The sequence below is a fragment of the Hyperolius riggenbachi genome, chromosome 1 (genome assembly GCF_040937935.1).
Source record: "Hyperolius riggenbachi isolate aHypRig1 chromosome 1, aHypRig1.pri, whole genome shotgun sequence".
Classification (NCBI taxonomy): Eukaryota; Metazoa; Chordata; class Amphibia; order Anura; family Hyperoliidae; genus Hyperolius; species Hyperolius riggenbachi.
The window spans coordinates 526,757,925-526,777,820 of NC_090646.1; the positions used below are offsets into that span (position 1 = coordinate 526,757,925).

Consider the following 19,896-nt stretch of genomic DNA (forward strand, 5'->3'; position numbering starts at 1 on the left):
GTTACCATTCTGTGTTTTACCTTGACAAAGGTGACCCCACGGGGCCCCGAAACGAGTTGTTGGTTTATGGAGTGGACTTGTGTCACATTAGTTGAATAAACCTGGATCTTGGATCAATTGAGTGTGCGGACCTATTTGATTCTTCTATCTTTTTCAGCATGTGCCCTAGCAAACTCTAGGCCTTTTTTTTTTGTTCATGGGCTTTAGGAGAGGCTTTTTTCGTGGACGATAACTATGCATGCGATTCCTCTGCAGTGTGTGCCGTATGGGTTCTTGGGAAACTGTCACTACAGTTTGGCTTTCTACTGCTTTAGCTAACTGCAGTGAACTTGCATGGTAAATTTCTTCAACCCTTCTCATCAGAAGATGCTCCTGTCGAGTTGTTAACTTCCGTGGACAGCCTGGACATCTCTGCAAGATAGTTACACTTCCACCTTTCTTAAATTTTTGTATCACTTTTGCTACAGTATTTTGACTGATATGTAAAGCTTTGCTGCTCTTCTTGTAGCCCTCACCTTTTTTGTGTAAAGTGACGATTTCCTTTTTCCGATGTTTTGACATTTCTCTTACATTGCCATTGCCAATGCTGGCAGCATTAAATGGGAAGGGCTTTCCTTTGTTAAGTAATTCCCTTTTATAGTCACCTGTCTGCTGAACACCTCTTAAGTGAATCATTAGACTCACCTGTGGTTGAATGCCTGTTAATTAGAATTTTGTAGACTTAAGCAAAGGCAGCCTTAGAGTACCTGAGGCCTGGGGTAAGTGTCATATGCGGGGCCTAGAGCCAGTGTAGGCCATCTACCATACCACCATGCTCACGCGCTTGTCCACTTCTAATACAGTACACCTTATTATTGATTAAAAACAATTACGTTTGTCAAAGACCACTAAGCCAACCAATAAACTGGAGAGGGGTACTAAGCTGACTGGAGAGCTAGGGATGGGTACTAGGCTAGCTGGAGGGCTACAGATGGGTACCAGGCTGGCTGGGGAGCTAAGGATGGGTTGAGGCTGGCTGGGAAGCTTGATATAGATACAGGCTGGCTGGGGAGCTTGGGGTGTGGACCAGACTGGCTGGGGATGGGTGGTAGGCTGAATCTCCTCATGCTTTTCTGCACCACCACCAGGGAATAGGGTGATATGTGTTGTGTTTGTTGGCCTGACTTTGCTAAATGGGTAAAGACTCTACAATACCATCAACAGAATCAGCCAGCAAATTCCAAAATAAGATTCTCCTGAGTCCTGTGAGAGGTTAAGTGTTGGTATTTTGCGCACCCATGGGCAGGAGTGCTATGCACATGACAGAACTCAGCGGGTCAGCACCTGAGCGTAAGCTGACCAGGAAGAATGGGGCTCTTAGTGCGAGTGCAGCGGGCATGACTGCAGGGCCCCATTTCCACCCCCCCCCTCCCCTTAACGTCGCCTCTGGTTTTAAGTGTGGCATTTCTCCTAAGACTATAATTGGGGTGTACTAATTTTTGCAATATGGGCTTGAATGAATTTGTTAGGAAAAATCACTTTTTTGTGTGTGCAAATTATTAAATCTGGTTTGCAATTAATGGCCCACATTTGTCGGAGTATTTTGTAGTACAGTATCTAATAGAAAATGTTGATACTGAAAGGAAACTAAAGGTTTTCTGACAAATGTAGTGGAGTATACTCATTTATGCTGAGCACTGTGAGATATAATATATATATTGGAAGTTATCAGGGACCCATATACACATACCAGACATCTGGAACTGGTCAAAGACGGCTTTACACAAATTGGCTACAAAATTTACTGGTAATTTCATAAAACAAAAAAACAAACAAACTGTGTCATAGCATTAGGTTCAAAACATATGAAGAAAACTGCTTCCTTTGGTAAAATGTTACATCCTTACCTAACATTAGCTAAAGGACCTGCACTACCAAAATTGTCTTTGGCAGGTCCAGTCTCATCACCTGATGACTTCCGGGCATCAGCAGAAGAGGAAACACTGTTAAACCGGACCTTGTAGCTCCTGAGGGCAAACACAATATATCAGTGTTTCAGCGATAGCCTTGTAGACCATCTTATTTATTCAACTGTAACAAATATTGCTTTCCTAATTAGAAGCATTACTTTTCTTGCATCTTGCCCAGTCATATCGGAATAAATTAAGTGTATGTATTTATGAACTATAATTACTGAGATTTCTCAGACATACATCAAGAAACTGTCTTACTACAGTGCCATCACATTTTGACAGGTTATGCTATGGCAGCCAAAGGGCGACTCTCCTGAACGTCATTGCACATTAAATGGAACATCTTGTGGCTACATCATTTCATAAAAGCAGATATATGAATTCTTCTTGTAAGTATAAATCAAGCTATAAATGCTATTAATACATTAAAATGTTTGTGTTAAACTTTCCTTCTTGGGTACATTTTTTTTTCTTATATAAAACTTTTGGATATTTGCTTATCTTAAAAAGTTCTACCAACATCCACAAATGTCCAATCTTATATGGTTCTATCACAGGGCAGTGCTATTTGGGATTCACATTCTAAATTACGACACCATCTTGCACATCCATCCTGAATGGACTTCCTGTGGAGATAGTTGTTTTCTCCAAGAGAAGGGTGAGATTGTACAGCACAGGTGTCAAACACAAGGCATGCCCTCCTTGCCATTTTAGGTGGCTCTTGAGAGCCTCAAATTTGCATTATTATAAGCAGTAAAAGAACAGTACATGCATACATGTAAAAACAGCACCATGGAATTTGGGTGCAGGGTGAACACGAAAACTGCTCACCCTGCTTCTGCAAAAGTACCGGCGGCATTAAATACTATTCCGCCTCTAGGCCGACATGGACACCGGGGAAAGCTGTAACTAATTACACAGTTTTAAAAGTAATTTGGGGTCAGTAATTTGCCGGCGCCCAAATAACCAGAGCGCTGCTATAGCCATAATTCACATTACATCCTACGACATGGTGTGCCCAAATTTTCCAGCACCTATTGGTTCTGTTTCAACAGAAGGCTGCCTGCTCATTCAGAGGAGGACAGTGTTTCTGGTTGAAACATTGTCAGTTTAAGCCAAAGTGCAGCAAGAACCTCCGGGACCCCTCCTTGGATACAACCCCCTCCTTGTGTGGCTGGTAAAACACACACATCTACACACTTTTCACCCTGATACCTTCTGCCCACAAACAGTACCAAAGCAGAGCAATGCCCTCCCACACTCGCTACAGTTATCCCACTTAGTTTAGACTGTTCAGTAAATGTTAAATCTTAATAAACAATTTGGCCCACGACTTAGACTAGGTTTTATATTTTGACCCCTAGGTGATTGAATATGACACCCCTGTTGTACAAACTCAAGCTGCCATAGTAGCACTGAGCGCCAAAGGACTGTTTCCAACCCAGTTCTCTAGCAAAAATCATCATTATCAGAGGAAAACTCACGTTCTCTCCTCCAAATTAGAATTAGGATGCCTCATTTCCATCAAAGCACAGCCAAATTTCTGCAATAAAAAAGCAGAGTTTGAATGCATGCACTAATTCTGCTATATGCACATTCATATGGTATATTGTAGGAAAATAATACTTTGTGAATTCTACCATTTAAACTGCAATGATACATGTGGTAATACAGGTGGCACAATTTCAGCCATATCTGCTATACAGGTAATCCAAATAGAGACTGTATGTTCCATCTTAACCTGAATCCATTCTTAAGTTGGAACACTGTTCGACCTCCATCCCCTGAGCCTCCTATGTGCCCCCCATTTGCCTCCAGTGTTCCCCTCTGTGTCTTTCTGTCCCCCTCTATGCCAGTTTGTCCCCCCCTTCAGTTCCTCTTAATCCCCATTTGTGCTACTGCTCCTCTGTGCCTCTGCCACCCCCCCCCCCCCTTTACCCTTGTGGCTCTCCGCCCTCACAGCAGCAGCAGTGCTGGACTTACCTTCCAGCCCAGGTCCAGCTCCGTCCTATCCTCTTCGCATTCTGTAGCCTCTAGTGTACGGCACCACTTCCTATATGTAAAGTGACAGGAGTATGGATAGTGCTGAACACTGTTTGGAGGCGAGTCCAGCCCTGCTGCTGCGGGTGATATGTGCCAGGACTCGGGGAAGTTTGAAGCTGCTCCTTCAAACTTTCCCCTTGTGGAAATGATGTCATTGCGATGGGATCAGGCGGTTTGCATTGGTGGTTCATTCGTAAGTCGGACGTTTCTAAATTGGGAATTACCTATACGGGCATTTTTAAGCAATATTTAATTACGCTTACTTTGTGTCAGTCTCATATTACATAGTATGAACAGTGTACTATGAAGATAACCTAGAATGAATATATAGGTAATTTACAGTTAATAAACAAGATAGGGAGTATAGGTGTCTAGTCTTAATCTGTAAGTTGGCACACTCTTCCACATCAATCCCCTATGCCTCCCTTTGCCTCCAGTGTCCCTCTGTGCTTCCACTCTGCCTCCCTGTGCCTTCAGTGTCCGTCTGTGCCACCTCATCCTCCGTGTCTCTACTGTGACCCTCTGTGCAACTTCCATCCCCCTGTGCCACCTTGTATCCCCGTGCCACCTTTAGAGTCCCTGTTCCTCTTTCTCAGCACTGTGTGTCTATCCACTCCACTCGCGGCTCCCTCCAGTGTCGTAATCTTCTGCATACAGAAAGATGCTACTAGAGCAAGCAGGAAGCAGTGAGTGGAGGACGTAAAGTGTTGCACTTACTGGGAGGTGAGAGCAACACTGCTTCTGCTGTGCCTTGCTCTACAATATTTATTAGGCTGGAGGACATGCACTGGGACAAAGGGAAGTTTGAAGCTGCTCCTTAAAACTTCCCTCATTGCGGAAATGTTTTGTATTGGCGGGTCGTTTTTAAGTCAAGTGTTAGTATCTCAGGGACTACCTGTAGTTAAGGTGAGGATTTTTTTCAATCTCTTTCAGCTTCATACTTCACAGATTATTAACCTGTCCAATAAGGGGCTTGTCACACTTGTCCTAAGTTTTCCCTTATGCAATTTCCCACATGCACAAATCTGCATGTGACTTTTTTCTGCCTTCTTCGGTGGAACTTTTGCGTGCGTTTTTCATTAACTGGTTTCATTTTACTATTTTTTTTCTTGGATATAAATTAAACTGTATCTAACTAACTTTACGTGGAGAATTTTTTTTGTGTTTCCATTGACTTGCATTGAAACATGAATTGCACATCACACACACAAAAAGTAGAGGTGCCATCCAATTTTAAAATTCAGAAGAATTGTAAGTCGCATACTAATGCACTAAGAATTCAATGCCAAATTTAAAATAGATTACATGTGGGGCATTCAAATTTTCTGAGAATCACAAATCGCATGCAATTTCTATCGAGCATGACCCTCTAACAGACTGAAAACAGATGAAATTTATTTTAAATAAATCCTTTAGGAGTCCCTTCTTACTACGTACTGGTTGGCAGACTGCTCAAAAATTGCCTTTTAAGGTTGCCACATGTGCAGCTAGCAATGGGTAAAGAGACAGACAGACAGATAGCTAGATCGGTAATAGACATATCATGGTTCATTGTGTATCTTATTCATACTTCTCCATTTTCTGGTGGGTCTCCATTTCCAAAGGTGCTGCTGACCACTAACACAAGAGTTTCATGCTCTAGATGTACAACATCATACTCATCCATTGATGTCACCTGCAATGAAATGTAATTTCCTTAGACAGATACCATGAGCGTGGTGACCCATTAGCAGATCCATGCATATTAATCCAGTTCTAAAACAGAAGGTCCAGATGTTTTTTGCTAATGAACATTGCTATGAAACATCTCTGCTTTTTCCACATGATCACCCCCACCTCACCCACGTTTGGTGACTTATGCTGTGTTATCTAAGGAGCTGACCGCATGAGTCATCAGAATAGGAGAGAGTGATCACATGGGAGACAGATGCAGTTGGCCAAGACTAGGCTGCAGCATATTATTGCTATACTCAAATTTTATGGAACGTTTGAAGTGGCTGTACAGGGGTAAGGAGAAATTAACTAATAAACACAACTGTGCTTTCATTTAAAGGGACACTTAAGTCAAACAAAAAAAATGAGTTTTACTCACCTAGGGCTTTCAATAGCCCCCTGCAGCTGTCCGGTGCCCTCGCCGTCTCCCTCCGATCCTCCTGGCCCCGCCGGCAGCCACTTCCTGTTTCGGTGACAGGAGCTGACAGGCTGGGGACGCGAGTGATTCTTCGCGTTCCTGGCCACATTAGCACCCTCTATGCTGGTATATGGTATATGATATATGCTATAGCAGCATAGATGGCGCTATTGTGGCCAGGAACGCGAAGAATCACTCGCGTCCCCAGCCTGTCAGCTCCTGTCACCGAAACAGGAAGTGGCTGGCGGCGGGGCCAGGAGGATCGGAGGGAGACGGCGAGGGCACCGGACAGCTGCAGGGGGCTATTGGAAGCCCCAGGTGAGTAAAACTAATTTTTTTTTTACTTAAGTGTCCCTTTAAGGACCACTATAGCAAAGAATTGTAACACATAAAAACATGTTAAGACATACATACGGTAGTTTTCTCCCTGAGTAAATTACTTTTTCCCCCAATGTTGCTGTCACTTACAGTAAGCAGTAAAAATCTGACAGATCTGACAGGTTTTGGACTAGTCCATTTCCTCAAGGGAGGGAGGGGTTCAGCATTTTTATTATTCTTTACAAAAGCACTCCCTGTAATGGATCTATACAAAGATACCACCCAGCAGGTGGATTTAGAAACTGCCACCAAGTGCTTTTGAAAATAAAAGAAAATCTTGAGAATACCATATGAGGAGATGGATTAGTTTAAAATTAGTTTAAAACCTGTCAGATTGTAACTACCTACTGTAAGCAACAGTGACCTTGCAAATAAATATTGTATATGTATGTATTTTGCAGTTTTTCTTTAAAGTGGTCCTTTAACCTCTGCTGTGTCAGGACACAACTGTGGATTCACATGCATTGACTCAATATATATGTTATGATCATGTCTGCAGCGTTTACTGCTGGCTGCAGTGGTATTGTAACCCAAGCAGTTCTGATGTCATTACATGCATTTTCTTGCATAGTTTGGTTTGCACTTAAACTAGTTGCTGATTCCATCTGCAGTCACTCTGAAATTAATGACAGTTTAACATGCTCTTGTGTAAACAAACATTGTCTGCTGCAGTGGAGGGGCAGTCCCTTTCCTGCAGGCTGCATATCATTGTCTGCCTTTTCCTGCTATCAGCCTGTGATTAATTACCATTCACTTGTGTGGGAATCTGCAGGTCTGCTCCCATTGGATGACCTCAGTATAAAGAACTGCTTCCTGCAATGTCTCATGGGCTACCATAGTCTCAGATCCTGTCTGTTACTCTGCCCGTGCCCCACCTCGTTCCTAGTCCGTGTGGACTGCGCTGACTCCTGCGAAGGGGTCAGCGAGTCCTCCTAGTTCTGCTCTTGTTTCTAGAAGTTGTTACTTTGCTTGTCTTGTGTCATATATTGGTTCATCGCCAATATATACGCATACTTGCACGTTTATTATTTTCCTTGTATTCGTGTTACGTTGATACATCAGTGTCGCTGATATATACGTACACGAACTGTTTATATCCTGTATTCCGTTAGTCAGCGTTCCTGCACGCTGAGCTAGTTATCCTGTTCCTGGTCCTGTTTGTGGATTGCGTTCATCTCTGCGAAGAGATAGCGAATCCTTCTGAGTCCTGTTCCCTGTATTACTCTAGTCTTAGTCAGAGTTCCTGCTTATGTCATATATCGGTTCATTGCCGATATATACATATGTTAGTCAGACGTTACAAATAGTTTCATTGATAGCTGTAATTGTAATACGCTAGGAAATCATACTTATTGTATATTTATCTGTGTTACGTTCATCTATCTTGATCCTGCTATTTTCTGACTATCCTGTCCTGTCTTTGTGAGGCACGCCATTGCTGCAAACGCATTGGCTACCTCATTCCAGTCTGTGTTATTGTGGACGCTTGCTGTCACTAAGTAGTGGCTAGTTTAGCAAGCGTTCATTCTGTTTACCTGTCCTGATCTCCTCAGTTCTGGTTTGTGCGCTCAGCGCTACTTTGCGCTGAGACGTTATAGCGAAAGCATTGTTTGTGGCTGTCAGATCTGCACCGGCTCTGTGCGCCACAATCTCCTGTTGGAGTCAGTCCTCCCCTCCACTAAACTGGGGATATCCTGATTCCTTGTGCTGGTGTGTGTACCTCCTTCACGTCAGCTTATGCATCACGAGCTGACCGTGGAGAATACACCTCCAAGCGTAACAATATAATTCCTTTAACCAGCTGAGCGGTCTGGACGAGCTCAGCTCGTCCAACACCGCCAGCGGCTGCCGCTCAGGCCCTGCTGGGCCGATTTTAATGAAATAAAAAGCAGCACACGCAGCCGGCACTTTGCCAGCCGCGTGTGCTGCCTGATCGCCGCCGCTCTGCGGCGATTCGCCGCGAGCAGCGGCGAAAGAGGGTCCCCCCAGCCGCCTGAGCCCAGCGTAGCCGGAACAAAAAGTTCCGGCCAGCGCTAAGGGCTGGATCGGAGGCGGCTGACGTCACGACGTCGGCTGACGTCGATGACGTCACTCCGCTCGTCGCTATGGCGACGATATAAGCAAAACAAGGAAGGCCGCTCATTGCGGCCTTCCTTGTTTATTCTGGGCGCCGGAGGCGATCGGAAGATCGCCTCCGGAGCGCCCTCTAGTGGGCTTTCATGCAGCCAACTTTCAGTTGGCTGCATGAAATAGTTTTTTTTTTATTTAAAAAAAACCCTCCCGCAGCCACCCTGGCGATTTAATCAGAACGCCAGGGTGGTTAAAGTGAATGTTAAGCCAGGAAGAAAAAAAATAAGTAAAAAGGAACAGATGCTCAACCGTGGAGAAGGGTGGCTCTGGGTCCTATTAAGTGTTCCAGCTCCTCTTCTGGTCCCCGCGTTCCAGCGCTGTCACCCGGTAAGCAGTATCCAACCGATCGGTACTGCTCCTCTGCCACTGCCATAGGCTTTGAAAGTCTTCCAGAGCCTGAGTACTCCCGAAGATGGGCGGCTCCATACTGCGCATGTGCAATCGTGTGCTCTGGTGTGCTTACTCCTGTGCAGTAGAGAGTGGCCCGTCTTCGGGAGAACTCTGGCTCCCAAAAGCTTCCCTCCACAGAAGATTCAAACCAGGGTGACATCGCTGGAACGCGGGGACCATGAGAGGAGCGGAAAGACTTCACACGACCCAGAGCCTTCCCTCTCCCTAGGCAAGTATCCGTTTTATTTTTTTTCCTGGCTTAACTTTAGCTTTAACTGCCTAACGACCGTGTCAAACTGATGGGTGTGAATGCGGTGGCTCCCCCAGTCCTGGAGGTGTGTTTTGCAGGAGATCGCGCACGCCGATGCGCGCACGTCTCCGCTTGAATGACGGAGCTCGGCTCCGTCATCAGTCTCCCAGCGGTGATCGGCGCTGGGAGACTGTTAGACGGCGAAACTGCAGTCTATTTACAATGTACATCGCGCCGATCTAAGGCAGCGCTGTACTGGGGACAGCCATGTCATTCGGCTGTCCCCTACAGAGCAACAGGAGCGATCAGGAGCTGATGCCTATGACAGCCGATCGCCGCAATTGGCTGGTGGGGGGGGCGGGAGAGCTTATAATAAAAAAAAATAAAAAAAGGTAAATTTATAACAAAACAAAAAAAAATAAAAATATAAATAAACATCCTGAGAGCGATCAGAGCTCACCAACAGAAAGCTCTGTTGGTGAGTAGTGTTGGGCGAACAGTGTTCGCCACTGTTCGGGTTCTGCAGAACATCACCCTGTTTGGGTGATGTTCGAGTTAGGGTTCGCCCCGAACTACTAATTGGCCGCCGAACAGGGCCGAACAGGGCCCTGTTCGGCCGAATACTGCCCCCATATGGGGTCGCAGGCATAAGGGGGGGAACATGCCCCGATCGCGGGGGGGGGGGGGGGGGGGGTCGGAAATTCCCCCACCCCCTCCGCTAGTGCTCCCCCCTCTGCCCGCTTCCCCATACAAAAGTTTCAGGAAGTACCGGTCCGATGGTAGTGGGTGGCTGGCAGTGGGCGGCACTGTGAAGTGAGTGACTGAGGAGGAGGAGTCCGGAGAGTGACGCGTTGAGGGAGGCCGGGCAGCGGGCGGTTCAGCAGTAGTGAGTGGTGAGCAGAAAAGGAGGGAGGGGGAGAAAGCACTTGTGTGCCCAGTTGTACTGCCCTGCAGCGAGCCCTTAAAGCTGCAGTGGCTTAAAGGGACACTGTAGGGGGGTCAGAGGAAAATGAGTTGAAGTTACCCGAGGCTTCTAATGGTCCCCCACAGACATCCTGTGCCCGCGCAGCCACTCCCCAATGCTCTGGCCCCACCTCCGGCTCACTTCTAGAATTTCAGACTTTAAAGTCTGAAAACCACTGCGCCTGCGTTGCTGTGCCCGCACTTCCGCTGATGGCACCAGGAGCATACTGCACAGTCCCATCAGGGGAAGCGAGGACACGGCAATGCAGGCGCAGTGGTTTTCAGACTTTAAAGTGTGAAATTCCAGAAGTGAGCTGGAGGCGGGGCCGGAGCATCAGTGAGTGGCTGCGTGGGCACAGGATGCCTGCGGGGGACCATTAGAAGCCCCGGGTAACTTCAACTCATTTTCCCCCGACCCCCCTACAGTATCCCTTTAAATTGAAGAAAATACCCTGGTCACAAGGGGGGGTGTAAGCCTATGGTCCTGAAGAGGTTAAATAACATATTGGGGATGGTCAATGAGATGCTAGCAAAAAATGTGCATCATCTTAGAATTACAGTATTAGCATCGCATTGACCATTACTGAAAAAAAAAAATCAAAAAAAAAATCAGTTAGGGTAACCAAACAGCCAACTACTGTCGCTGATCCATTAGCAACACAAACAATTACAAGAAATCTACTGTACGATTTATCCAAACACAGGTAAAAGACATCTGAAATAGTCAGATTCATCCTCAGATACGTGCAGTTTCAGTGCCAGTTACATGAGTAATGCTTAGGCATACAGACAAGAAATGAGGGAGCAGACTGACAAAAATGGATCTCATGTCTAATTTTCTCTCATGCTCCAAAAAAGGTTTTGGCATCATCATTGGTGTAAATTGTTCAGAGGATTTCTACATATTTACTTCCAGCCCTGGTGATATGTATAACTGGGGCAGTAAGTGTGGCGTCTTACCAGTTGTGGCGCACAGCGTCAGACTGAATCTCCAGGGAGTTGGCAAAGCAACTGGAAGCCTCTTTTCACTCTATAAATGTGATTACCTATGTGTGTTTGTTTTAAAGTATCAATTTGGGATTTCACTTCTCCCCTTATGGGGGATTAGAAATCCAGATATTCCATTCTAAATTAAATATGAGCATATTAGGTATATAGTGTAAGAAAGAAATAAGAAAAAAAAAAACAATTAGGAAGTGATAAAAGAACAGTGAATGGTACACACCAATAAAAAAAAAACATACAAATATTTATGAAAAAAAAATCGTATAATTCTTTAGTGTATCAAAAAGTGAATATTAAAAGCTTGGCCTCAAGACCTGACTATCACCCCCGCTGCCCACTACCCCAACAGCCCCTAGAGCAAGCTCTACGCTCCCTCATTCATGCTCAGATCATACACACCAGACATCATATATAATAATGACATTGTATTAACAAAACCCGGGTATAAGATGACACTAATGTGCCCATTTAGGTTGCAACCTATTATCAGGAAGCCGGTGGTGAAACTCCACCATTAATCACAGAGGCGCTCAGCTTTGAGGTTACTAGCAGATGCTTTTTTACTCCTATCTGTGTTGCCTGAGGAAGCAGGTTCAACCTGCAAAACGCGTTGCACTTTATTTTGGAGTAACCAATAAACGATTTTTGACTGAAAATCTACAGTCGTGTGTTCTGCTTGGAGGAGGCAAGTCCACCACTGCCTTCTCTATTACCAAATTGGTTTTTAAGCTCATTTAGTCCCTTTTATCCTTTTGGCGCCTCTATGAGATTTTTCAAAGTGATTTTATGATCAAATTGTATAGACAATTCACGGTTTATGAAGGCAATCGATAGAGAATAATTCTTTGGTCGATTGCTTTATAGGATCAAATCAATCCAAAAGTTGGAAAATGTGATTAAATTTGAAGAACGAAACGTTCAGTAAATGAGAATATTCGATAATTACCTTCAGATTACTTACGCTCATTCCAATCTTAACGTAAGATCGCATTTAGTAAAAATTGTATCATTAATGAGCATATTTAGCAATAGAAATGAGGAAGGTTAGTTTGTGGTATGTCGTCTTAGGCATAGGTAGGGGGATTTACTGTTAGGCGCAGGTGAGGGGGGGAGGTAGTGGTAGGCATAGGGGGGAGACTGATAAGTATAAAGGTATAGATGACAGAAGCTGATACTACAATATAAGTAATATTACAGCTGGCACCAAAATTAACAAGCAGTATTGTTAAATATACGCCTACTGATGCCCTCCCAGCCTGACACATGATGAGAAGTCCATGCACTGGAGCTGCAAACACTTCAGATAAACATCAACTCACTGCTGGACTACAAACTATTGTTTGCATTATATAAAGGAACTCAGGCTAATCTTTAGAGAATTTCGTGTGGCAGCTTTGGTACTAGCACACTAAGATATGCTGCTGATGGAGCAGCAGGTTTTCTAGGCTTGTCTAATAGGGAACAGAGGTAAACAGTGGCGTAGGGATCACCATAGCAGCAAGATGGCTATGGGGCCCCTAGTCAAGGGGGGTCCAGTGGTGTCAGTCAGCTATCAGGGGGTCTGTGGTGGGCATCATGGAGACCCACGGCGGGGCCCCCCAAATTGCAGAATAGCAAGTGGAGCACTGGAAGGGACATACGTATTCGTAGGTGAGTGGAGGTCCACATAGCTAATCAGCCTAGGCTAAGAATCACTGGGAGTTTAAGGCTATATATACAGTAATATATATAGGATGTATTTCTGGTACTGAAACCAGGAAAATTATTGTAAAACTGGGTAGGGTATCTTGAGTAATTCATTGCATTCTACTATATGGCATTACAGTGCCTCTTTAAGGGCTGGTTCACACGGACGGCAGGCCGCGTCTGGGCGGCTGGAAGCTGGGTCATCCAGTGACGTCTCGTTCAGGGGCGGGGGTACGGCGATCACCGGCTTCCTGTCACGATCTGCATTTCTCATCCACGCAAGGGGACATGAAGTGACTGCTAAGTGACCCTAGAAGCTGCATGCGGCTTCTAGGGCCGGCTGAAACGACGCGTTAAATCGGGATCGAAGCGCCGCGTTTGCGCAAACAACGGTAATCGCCGGTAACTGTGCGATGCTAAACGGGAGCTTTTAGCCGACGAGTCCCGAATGCTTGGCAGTTGACGCCGCCACGCGTCCGTGTGAACCAGCCCTAAGATAAAATGTTAATATGTCATAAATACATTTTCAATTAAAACCACCACATTTATTGTGCATATGCAAAAAAACGTATTTTTCTCTAACTAACTAAAGAATACTAGACATACATTTCATACATTTTACCCTTGTAGAATTCCCATCCTTGTTTGGATGGAACTGTAGGTCAGTGGAAAGAGGAGACAACGTTTATGTATGTCATCCACGGCTTTAATTGCTTGCGTTATGATTAGGTTTTATGATTGGTTTAATCAGCCACTTTTTGGTTCAGCCTTCTAAGTGGAAAGAGTCAAAGTAATGCTTGCAATTTCAAGTAATCCCATGGAAAATTAAGTTAATGCTGAAATCGAATATTCAGTAGGTGCAATTATAAGCAGTATAAGTGCCACTGTTTATGGGCCATTGATTTCAGTGTGATGTCAGATTATAGGTTTGCCTCCAGTTTGACCCAAGTTTGTCCTCATTTAGAAATGCAGGATAATAACTAGGTCATAACCCGTAGCAAACTTACAGCTAACTAGTGTGAAAAGGCAAAGTAGGCTAACTCAGGAGCAGGATTTAGGAGGCAAGGGTTTGAGCATTAGTAGAATATATTATTGTGCACAGCAAGTTTATGATTCTATACAACAACAAAATAAATGAAGTGCAGAACATTATCATAATCCAGACTTGTATTTAATTCACGTACTCCATGTACAGGATTAGTCCTGTATATATGAAGGTATTTTAGCATAACGCTTTACATCTTTGATCTCCTTTCACATTGTTTGGATTTGTTCGCAGATGTTTAGAACATCCCTGGAGACTGAAGGCTTTTAAACAATGTCTTACCTTTGCATCAAAGGCATGCTTGAAGATTTCACATAATGTTTTTGCATAGACTTCAGACTTTCCTGTCTCTGTCGCATAAAGGATTGTCGCTTTCACTCGTTTAGCCATTGCTTGTCCCATTAATTTTGCTGAAAATTTAACTGCCCTGCAGGCAGAATGCAGAGGAACAGTTAAGAAGCAGCAGCAATAGTACTCCTTAAATACAATAGGTGAATGACAGTACTTACTTGGCCAATTTCTTGAACCCGATGGCTCTTTTCTTGGTCGGAGTCCCGTTTGCCCCTTTCCATATATGAGTGTTCCAAGGATCAGGCTGAGTGCAAAGATAAATATTATACTGGCATTAGTGATGTTGCTTTTGGATAGTTCCAAAGGTATTATCACACTGTTTATTAAAAGTACACAGGCCAGGCAAGTCAGGACAAAATATAATCCTTCCACTATGCTGAATTTTTTGTGTTCTCCCCTCACAGCCTTCATGGTCACATGTACTCATTAGCTTTAAGTAACATTCAGAAGTGCAATGTACACTTGGGTTTGAATCCCAGCCAGTGCACTATCTGCAAAGAGTTTGTATGTTCTCCTCATGTCTTCATGGGTTTCCTTTCACATCCCAAAAATAGACAATGTCATTGGCTTCCCCCTAAATTGGCCCCCTACTACGATGGACATAGGATGATAGGAGAGATGAGCTTGTGAGCCCCTCTGAGGGACAGAGAGAGACTATATACCAAGTACAGTGCTGCAGAAGAAGTTGGCACTATATAAATACTAAATAATATTAATACAATTGTGGGTAGCATGGTGGCAAGTGTTGCCTTGCAGCTCCAGATTAGTGTTGGGCGAACATCTAGATGTTCGGGTTCGGGCCGAACAGGCCGAACATGGCCGCGATGTTCGGGTGTTCGACCCGAACTCCGAACATAATGGAAGTCAATGGGGACCCGAACTTTTGTGGTTTATAAAGCCTCCTTACATGCTACATACCCCAAATTTACAGGGTATGTGCACCTTGGGAGTGGGTACAAGAGGAAAAAAAAATTAGCAAAAAGAGCTTATAGTTTTTGAGAAAATCGATTTTAAAGTTTCAAAGGGAAAACTGTCTTTTAAATGCGGGAAATGTCTGTTTTCTTTGCACAGGTAACATGTTTTTTGTCGGCATGCAGTCATAAATGTAATACATATAAGAGGTTCCAGGAAAAGGGACCGGTAACGCTAACCCAGCAGCAGCACACGTGATGGAACAGGAGGAGGCGCAGGAGGAGAAGGCCACGCTTTGTGAGACAACAACCCAGGCCTTGCATGAGGGCAAGAAGCGTGCGGATAGCATGCTTTGTACCGCCATGCAGTCATAAATGTAATAAAGATAAGTGGTTCAATAAACAGGGACCACGCGGCAACGCTAACCCAGCAGCTGCAGACGTGATGGAACAGGAGCAGGCGCAGGAGGAGAAGGCCACGCTTTGTGAGACACAACAACCCAGGCCTTGCATGAGGGCAAGAAGCGTGCGGATAGCATGCTTTGTACCGCCATGCAGTCATAAATGTAATAAAGATAAGTGGTTCAATAAACAGGGACCACGCGGCAACGCTAACCCAGCAGCAGCAGACGTGATGGAACAGGAGCAGGCGCAGGAGGAGAAGGCCACGGTTTTTGAGACACAACAACCTAGGCCTTGCATGAGGACAAAAAGCGTGCGGATATAGCAGCAATGCTTTTTGCCGCCATGCAGTCATAAATGTAATACAGATGAGAGGTTCAATAAACAGGGACCGGAAATGCTACACCATCCAGATGTTCATTGGTCATGTTACTTGGTTGGGGTCCTGGAGTGTTGCGTAGTCATTTCCAATCCAGGATTGATTCATTTTAATTTGAGTCAGACTGTCTGCATTTTCTGTGGAGAGGCGGATACGCCGATCTGTGACGATGCCTCCGGCAGCACTGAAACAACGTTCCGACATAACGCTGGCTGCCGGGCAAGCCAGCACCTCTATTGCGTACATTGCCAGTTCGTGCCAGGTGTCTAGCTTCGATACCCAATAGTTGAAGGGTGCAGATGGATTGTTCGACACAGCTACGTCATCTGACATGTAGTCCTTGACCATCTTCTCCAGGCGATCGGTGTTGGAGGTGGATCTGCACGCTTGCTGTTCAGTGGGCTGCTGCTGCATGGGTGTCAGAAAATTTTCCCACTCCAAGGACACTGCCGATACCGTTCCCTTTTGGGCACTAGCTGCGGCTTGCGTTGTTTGCTGCCCTCCTGGTCGTCCTGGGTTTGCGGAAGTCAGTCTGTCTGCGTACAACTGGCTAGAGGAGGGGGAGGATGTCAATCTCCTCTCTAAAGTCTCCACAAGGGCCTGCTGGTATTCTTCCATTTTGACCTGTCTGACTCTTTCTTCAAGCAGTTTTGGAACATTGTGTTTGTACCGTGGATCCAGAAGGGTATAAACCCAGTAATTGGTGTTGTCCAGAATGCGCACAATGCGTGGGTCACGTTCAATGCAGTCTAGCATGAATTGAGCCATGTGTGCCAGAGTCCTACCAGAATCCTCATCATCCTCTTGTGAGCGTTGTGATAGTTGTTGTGATGCATCATAGTCGTCACCTTCCTCCTGGTCTGCTTCTGCTGACCATTCGCGTTGAATTGTGGAAGTCCAACGTGCACCGCTCTGGCCCTCGTCAGTGGTGGCATGAAATTCCTGCTCCAACTCCAGCTGTTCCTCCTCCTCTTCTTCGTCATAGCTGCTGGGGCCAGCGTTCCCTGAGGCGGATGGCCTGATGTTGGTACCATCACGCTGATCGTTTTCTCCTTCAGATTCCCCCAGTTGCATCATGACAGCTGTTTCCTTGATTTTCAACATTGACCTCTTCAGTAAACACAGCAGTGGTATGGTAATGCTGACTAAAGAGTTGTCACTGCTCACAAGCAACGTGGATTGCTCAAAATTTTGGAGGACTTGGCAGAGGTCCAACATGTTGGCCCAATCGGATCCACAGAAGCTTGGCAGCTGTCCGGATGCACCTCGGTACTGCGCCGTCATGTACTGGACCACTGCACTCTTCTGCTCACAAAAGCGTGCTAGCATGTGCAGCGTAGAATTCCAGCGCGTAGGGACATCACACAGCAAGCGATGGTGGGGGAGATTGAAGCGCTCCTGCATCTTGGCGAGTGCCCCCGAAGCAGTACTGGAATTTCTACAATGTTTGGCCACTCGACGCACCTTCAACAGAAGATCGGCCACGCCTGGGTATGTCCTCAGGAACCGCTGAACTACTAGGTTCATCACGTGCGCCAGGCAAGGGATGTGTGTCAGCTTAGCCAACCTTAAAGCGCGAATGAGATTACTCCCATTATCACACACAACCATGCCCGGTTTCAAGTCCAGCGGTGCCAGCCACAAATCCGTCTGTTCCTTTATTCCCTTCCAAATTTCCTCCCCTGTGTGCTGCTTATCCCCAAGGCAGATCAGCTTCAGCAACGCTTGCTGACGCATGCCAACAGCTGTGCTGCACTGCTTCCACGATCCTACTGCTGCTGGGTTAGCGTTTCCGGATGAGGTACAGCTTTGAGATGCGTTGGAGGAGAAGGAGTCAGAGAGGTAGGTGCTGCTGTTGTTATCCAGTGGGAGGGACGGCGGTGCAGCTGTTTGCGGCGTGGGCAACACCCGCGCCGTAGCAGGTGAGGAATCGCTGCCAAGCTCCACAAGGTTCACCCAGTGTGCGGTAAGGGAGATGTATCGACCCTGGCCGAACGCACTCGTCCAAGTGTCAGTGGTGAGGTGAACCTTGCAGGCAACGGCATTCTTCAAGCTTCGGGTTATTTTGCTGACCACGTGCTCATGCAACTCAGGCACTGCAGAGCGCGCAAAGTGGTAGCGGCTGGGAACCACGTAACGTGGGATGGCCACTGACATCATGCCCTTGAAGCTGTTTGTCTCCACCACTCGATATGGCAGCATTTCGCAGGCCAGAAGCTTGGCTATGCTGGCTGTTACTGCCACGGCCCGGGGGTCATTTGCTGGCAATTTCCTCTTGCGCTCAAACATCTCCGACACAGACAACTGAACCGTAGCGCTGCACACGGAAGGGCTGTTGGTTGTTGTGTTTGATGAACACTGGGAGACCTCAAGAGCACTACTCCGGAAAGTGACAGTGTCAGCGTCGTCTGATGTTTGTGAATGTTGTGAACCACGCAATGGCTGGGCTACTGCTGCTGCTGAGGCGGGTCTGGGGGTGAGTCTGGTGAACCCAAGGGAGGCAGTGTTGCTGGTACCCTGTCCTGCCGCGTTTGCCCACAGAGTGGGATGTTTGGATAGCATGTGGCGGCTCATGCTGGTGGTGGAGAGGTTGTTAATACTTTTCCCCCTGCTCAGGCGAGTCTTGCACACCTTGCAAATCGCCATGGTAACATCCTCAGTGCAGTCTTCAAAGAAAGCCCAGACTTTGGAGCACCTGCCTCCTTGCTGGCGATTTCTGTTTCCTCCTCTTTTGCCTCTCACTCTAACTTCCACGCTTGTGGTGCCTGAAATTGCGCGCCGCCTACCTTGTGGCACAAGGCGAACTCGTGCAGCAGTGGGTTCTTCAACAGACTCATCTGTGCTGCTGCTACGACGGCGATGTTCTCGTTCACAAATAAAATCTGGGTCTCTGTCCACATTGTCCATACCCTCCTCTTCCATCTCCTCAAACTCGTCATATGTCATTGTGGGGGGCCGCCGCCGTGGAGTAGAGCTCCCCAGAACAACCTCTGCGCAGCTCACTCCAACGTCGTCTTCCAGACCTTGTCGGCCGACCTCCTGCAATTGCAACCCCTCCTGCCCAACTTGCTCTGGGATTTGGGTTTCCGAGTCCTCCTCGGACTCGCCTTGTATTTCAGTGCGCGGTGCATTTCCCACAGTTAATGGTTGTGAATCCGGGCACAACATTTCTGGCTGTTCCTCCATTGACCTTTCATAGGTGGAAGTTTGTTGGGCTGGGAATAGCTCCTGCGAATACCCCATTGTGTCCTGAGGTAATTCATAGGACTGGTTATCTGGCAGTTGTGTGCGTGGTGTCGCTGCCGGTTGTGTCAGCTTTGTGCCCACTGGCTCCTTGTAACTGGCTGAGGACTCGGACCTCGTGTGTGATGTGCTGGTGCTGCTTAACCCACTGCTGGACGCTTGAGAGGTCATCCAAGTAATTATCTGGTCCTGTTCTTTTGGATTTGTGAGGGTTGTTGTCCTGGACAACATGGGCGGTATTGAGTGGGTTTTCTTGGGTGCTCCCCTGTGGCCTGTACGTGAACCGTCAGGGGAAACACCTCTTCCCTTGCCCCTTCCTCTTTCACCGGATTTCTTCCTCATTTCACTTATCCTTACAGTACACGCTGACTGGCAGCAGTACAGTGGCAGTACAGAAATGCTATACAGTACCACTATTCCCAGCAGCGACACAGAGCACAATGCTATACAGTGGCGGGTGAGCGGTGTACTACTGTTCCCAGGCCCAGCAGACACAGAGTGGAAGTAAACACAATGCTATATAGTCTGGCTGAGCGGTGTACACAGAGTGGCAGTACACACAATGCTATATAGTCTGGCTAAGCCGTGTACACAGAGTGTCAGAAAACACAATGCTATATATAGCGTGGCTGAGCGA

The 19,896-nt window shown here is 46.3% G+C and overlaps 1 protein-coding gene and 1 long non-coding RNA gene across 12 annotated transcripts in view; one reads left to right on the forward strand and one right to left on the reverse strand.

Moving 5' to 3' along the window:
• NOS1 (nitric oxide synthase 1) overlaps nucleotides 1–19,896 on the reverse strand; it is a 459,584-nt gene that overhangs the window by 36,656 nt on the left and 403,032 nt on the right. For all 9 annotated transcript variants that reach the window (XM_068246073.1, XM_068246087.1, XM_068246067.1 and 6 more), the window contains 5 exons: nucleotides 14,483–14,568; nucleotides 14,256–14,400; nucleotides 5,566–5,670; nucleotides 3,437–3,495; nucleotides 1,887–2,006 (listed from right to left, as the gene is read on the reverse strand). In XM_068246073.1, the coding sequence (XP_068102174.1) occupies nucleotides 1,887–2,006; nucleotides 3,437–3,495; nucleotides 5,566–5,670; nucleotides 14,256–14,400; nucleotides 14,483–14,568 (515 nt within the window). The remainder of the gene's footprint in view (nucleotides 1–1,886; nucleotides 2,007–3,436; nucleotides 3,496–5,565; nucleotides 5,671–14,255; nucleotides 14,401–14,482; nucleotides 14,569–19,896) is intronic.
• The window catches only part of LOC137525194 (uncharacterized), a 51,253-nt gene that overhangs the window by 17,332 nt on the left and 14,025 nt on the right, over nucleotides 1–19,896 (forward strand). For 2 of the 3 annotated variants that reach the window (XR_011022887.1, XR_011022889.1), the window contains one exon: nucleotides 2,235–2,341. This is a non-coding gene — a long non-coding RNA (uncharacterized lncRNA). Of the gene's footprint in view, nucleotides 1–2,234; nucleotides 2,342–12,106; nucleotides 12,222–19,896 lie in introns of all 3 variants that reach the window. The other variant, XR_011022890.1, reaches the window with a different exon arrangement.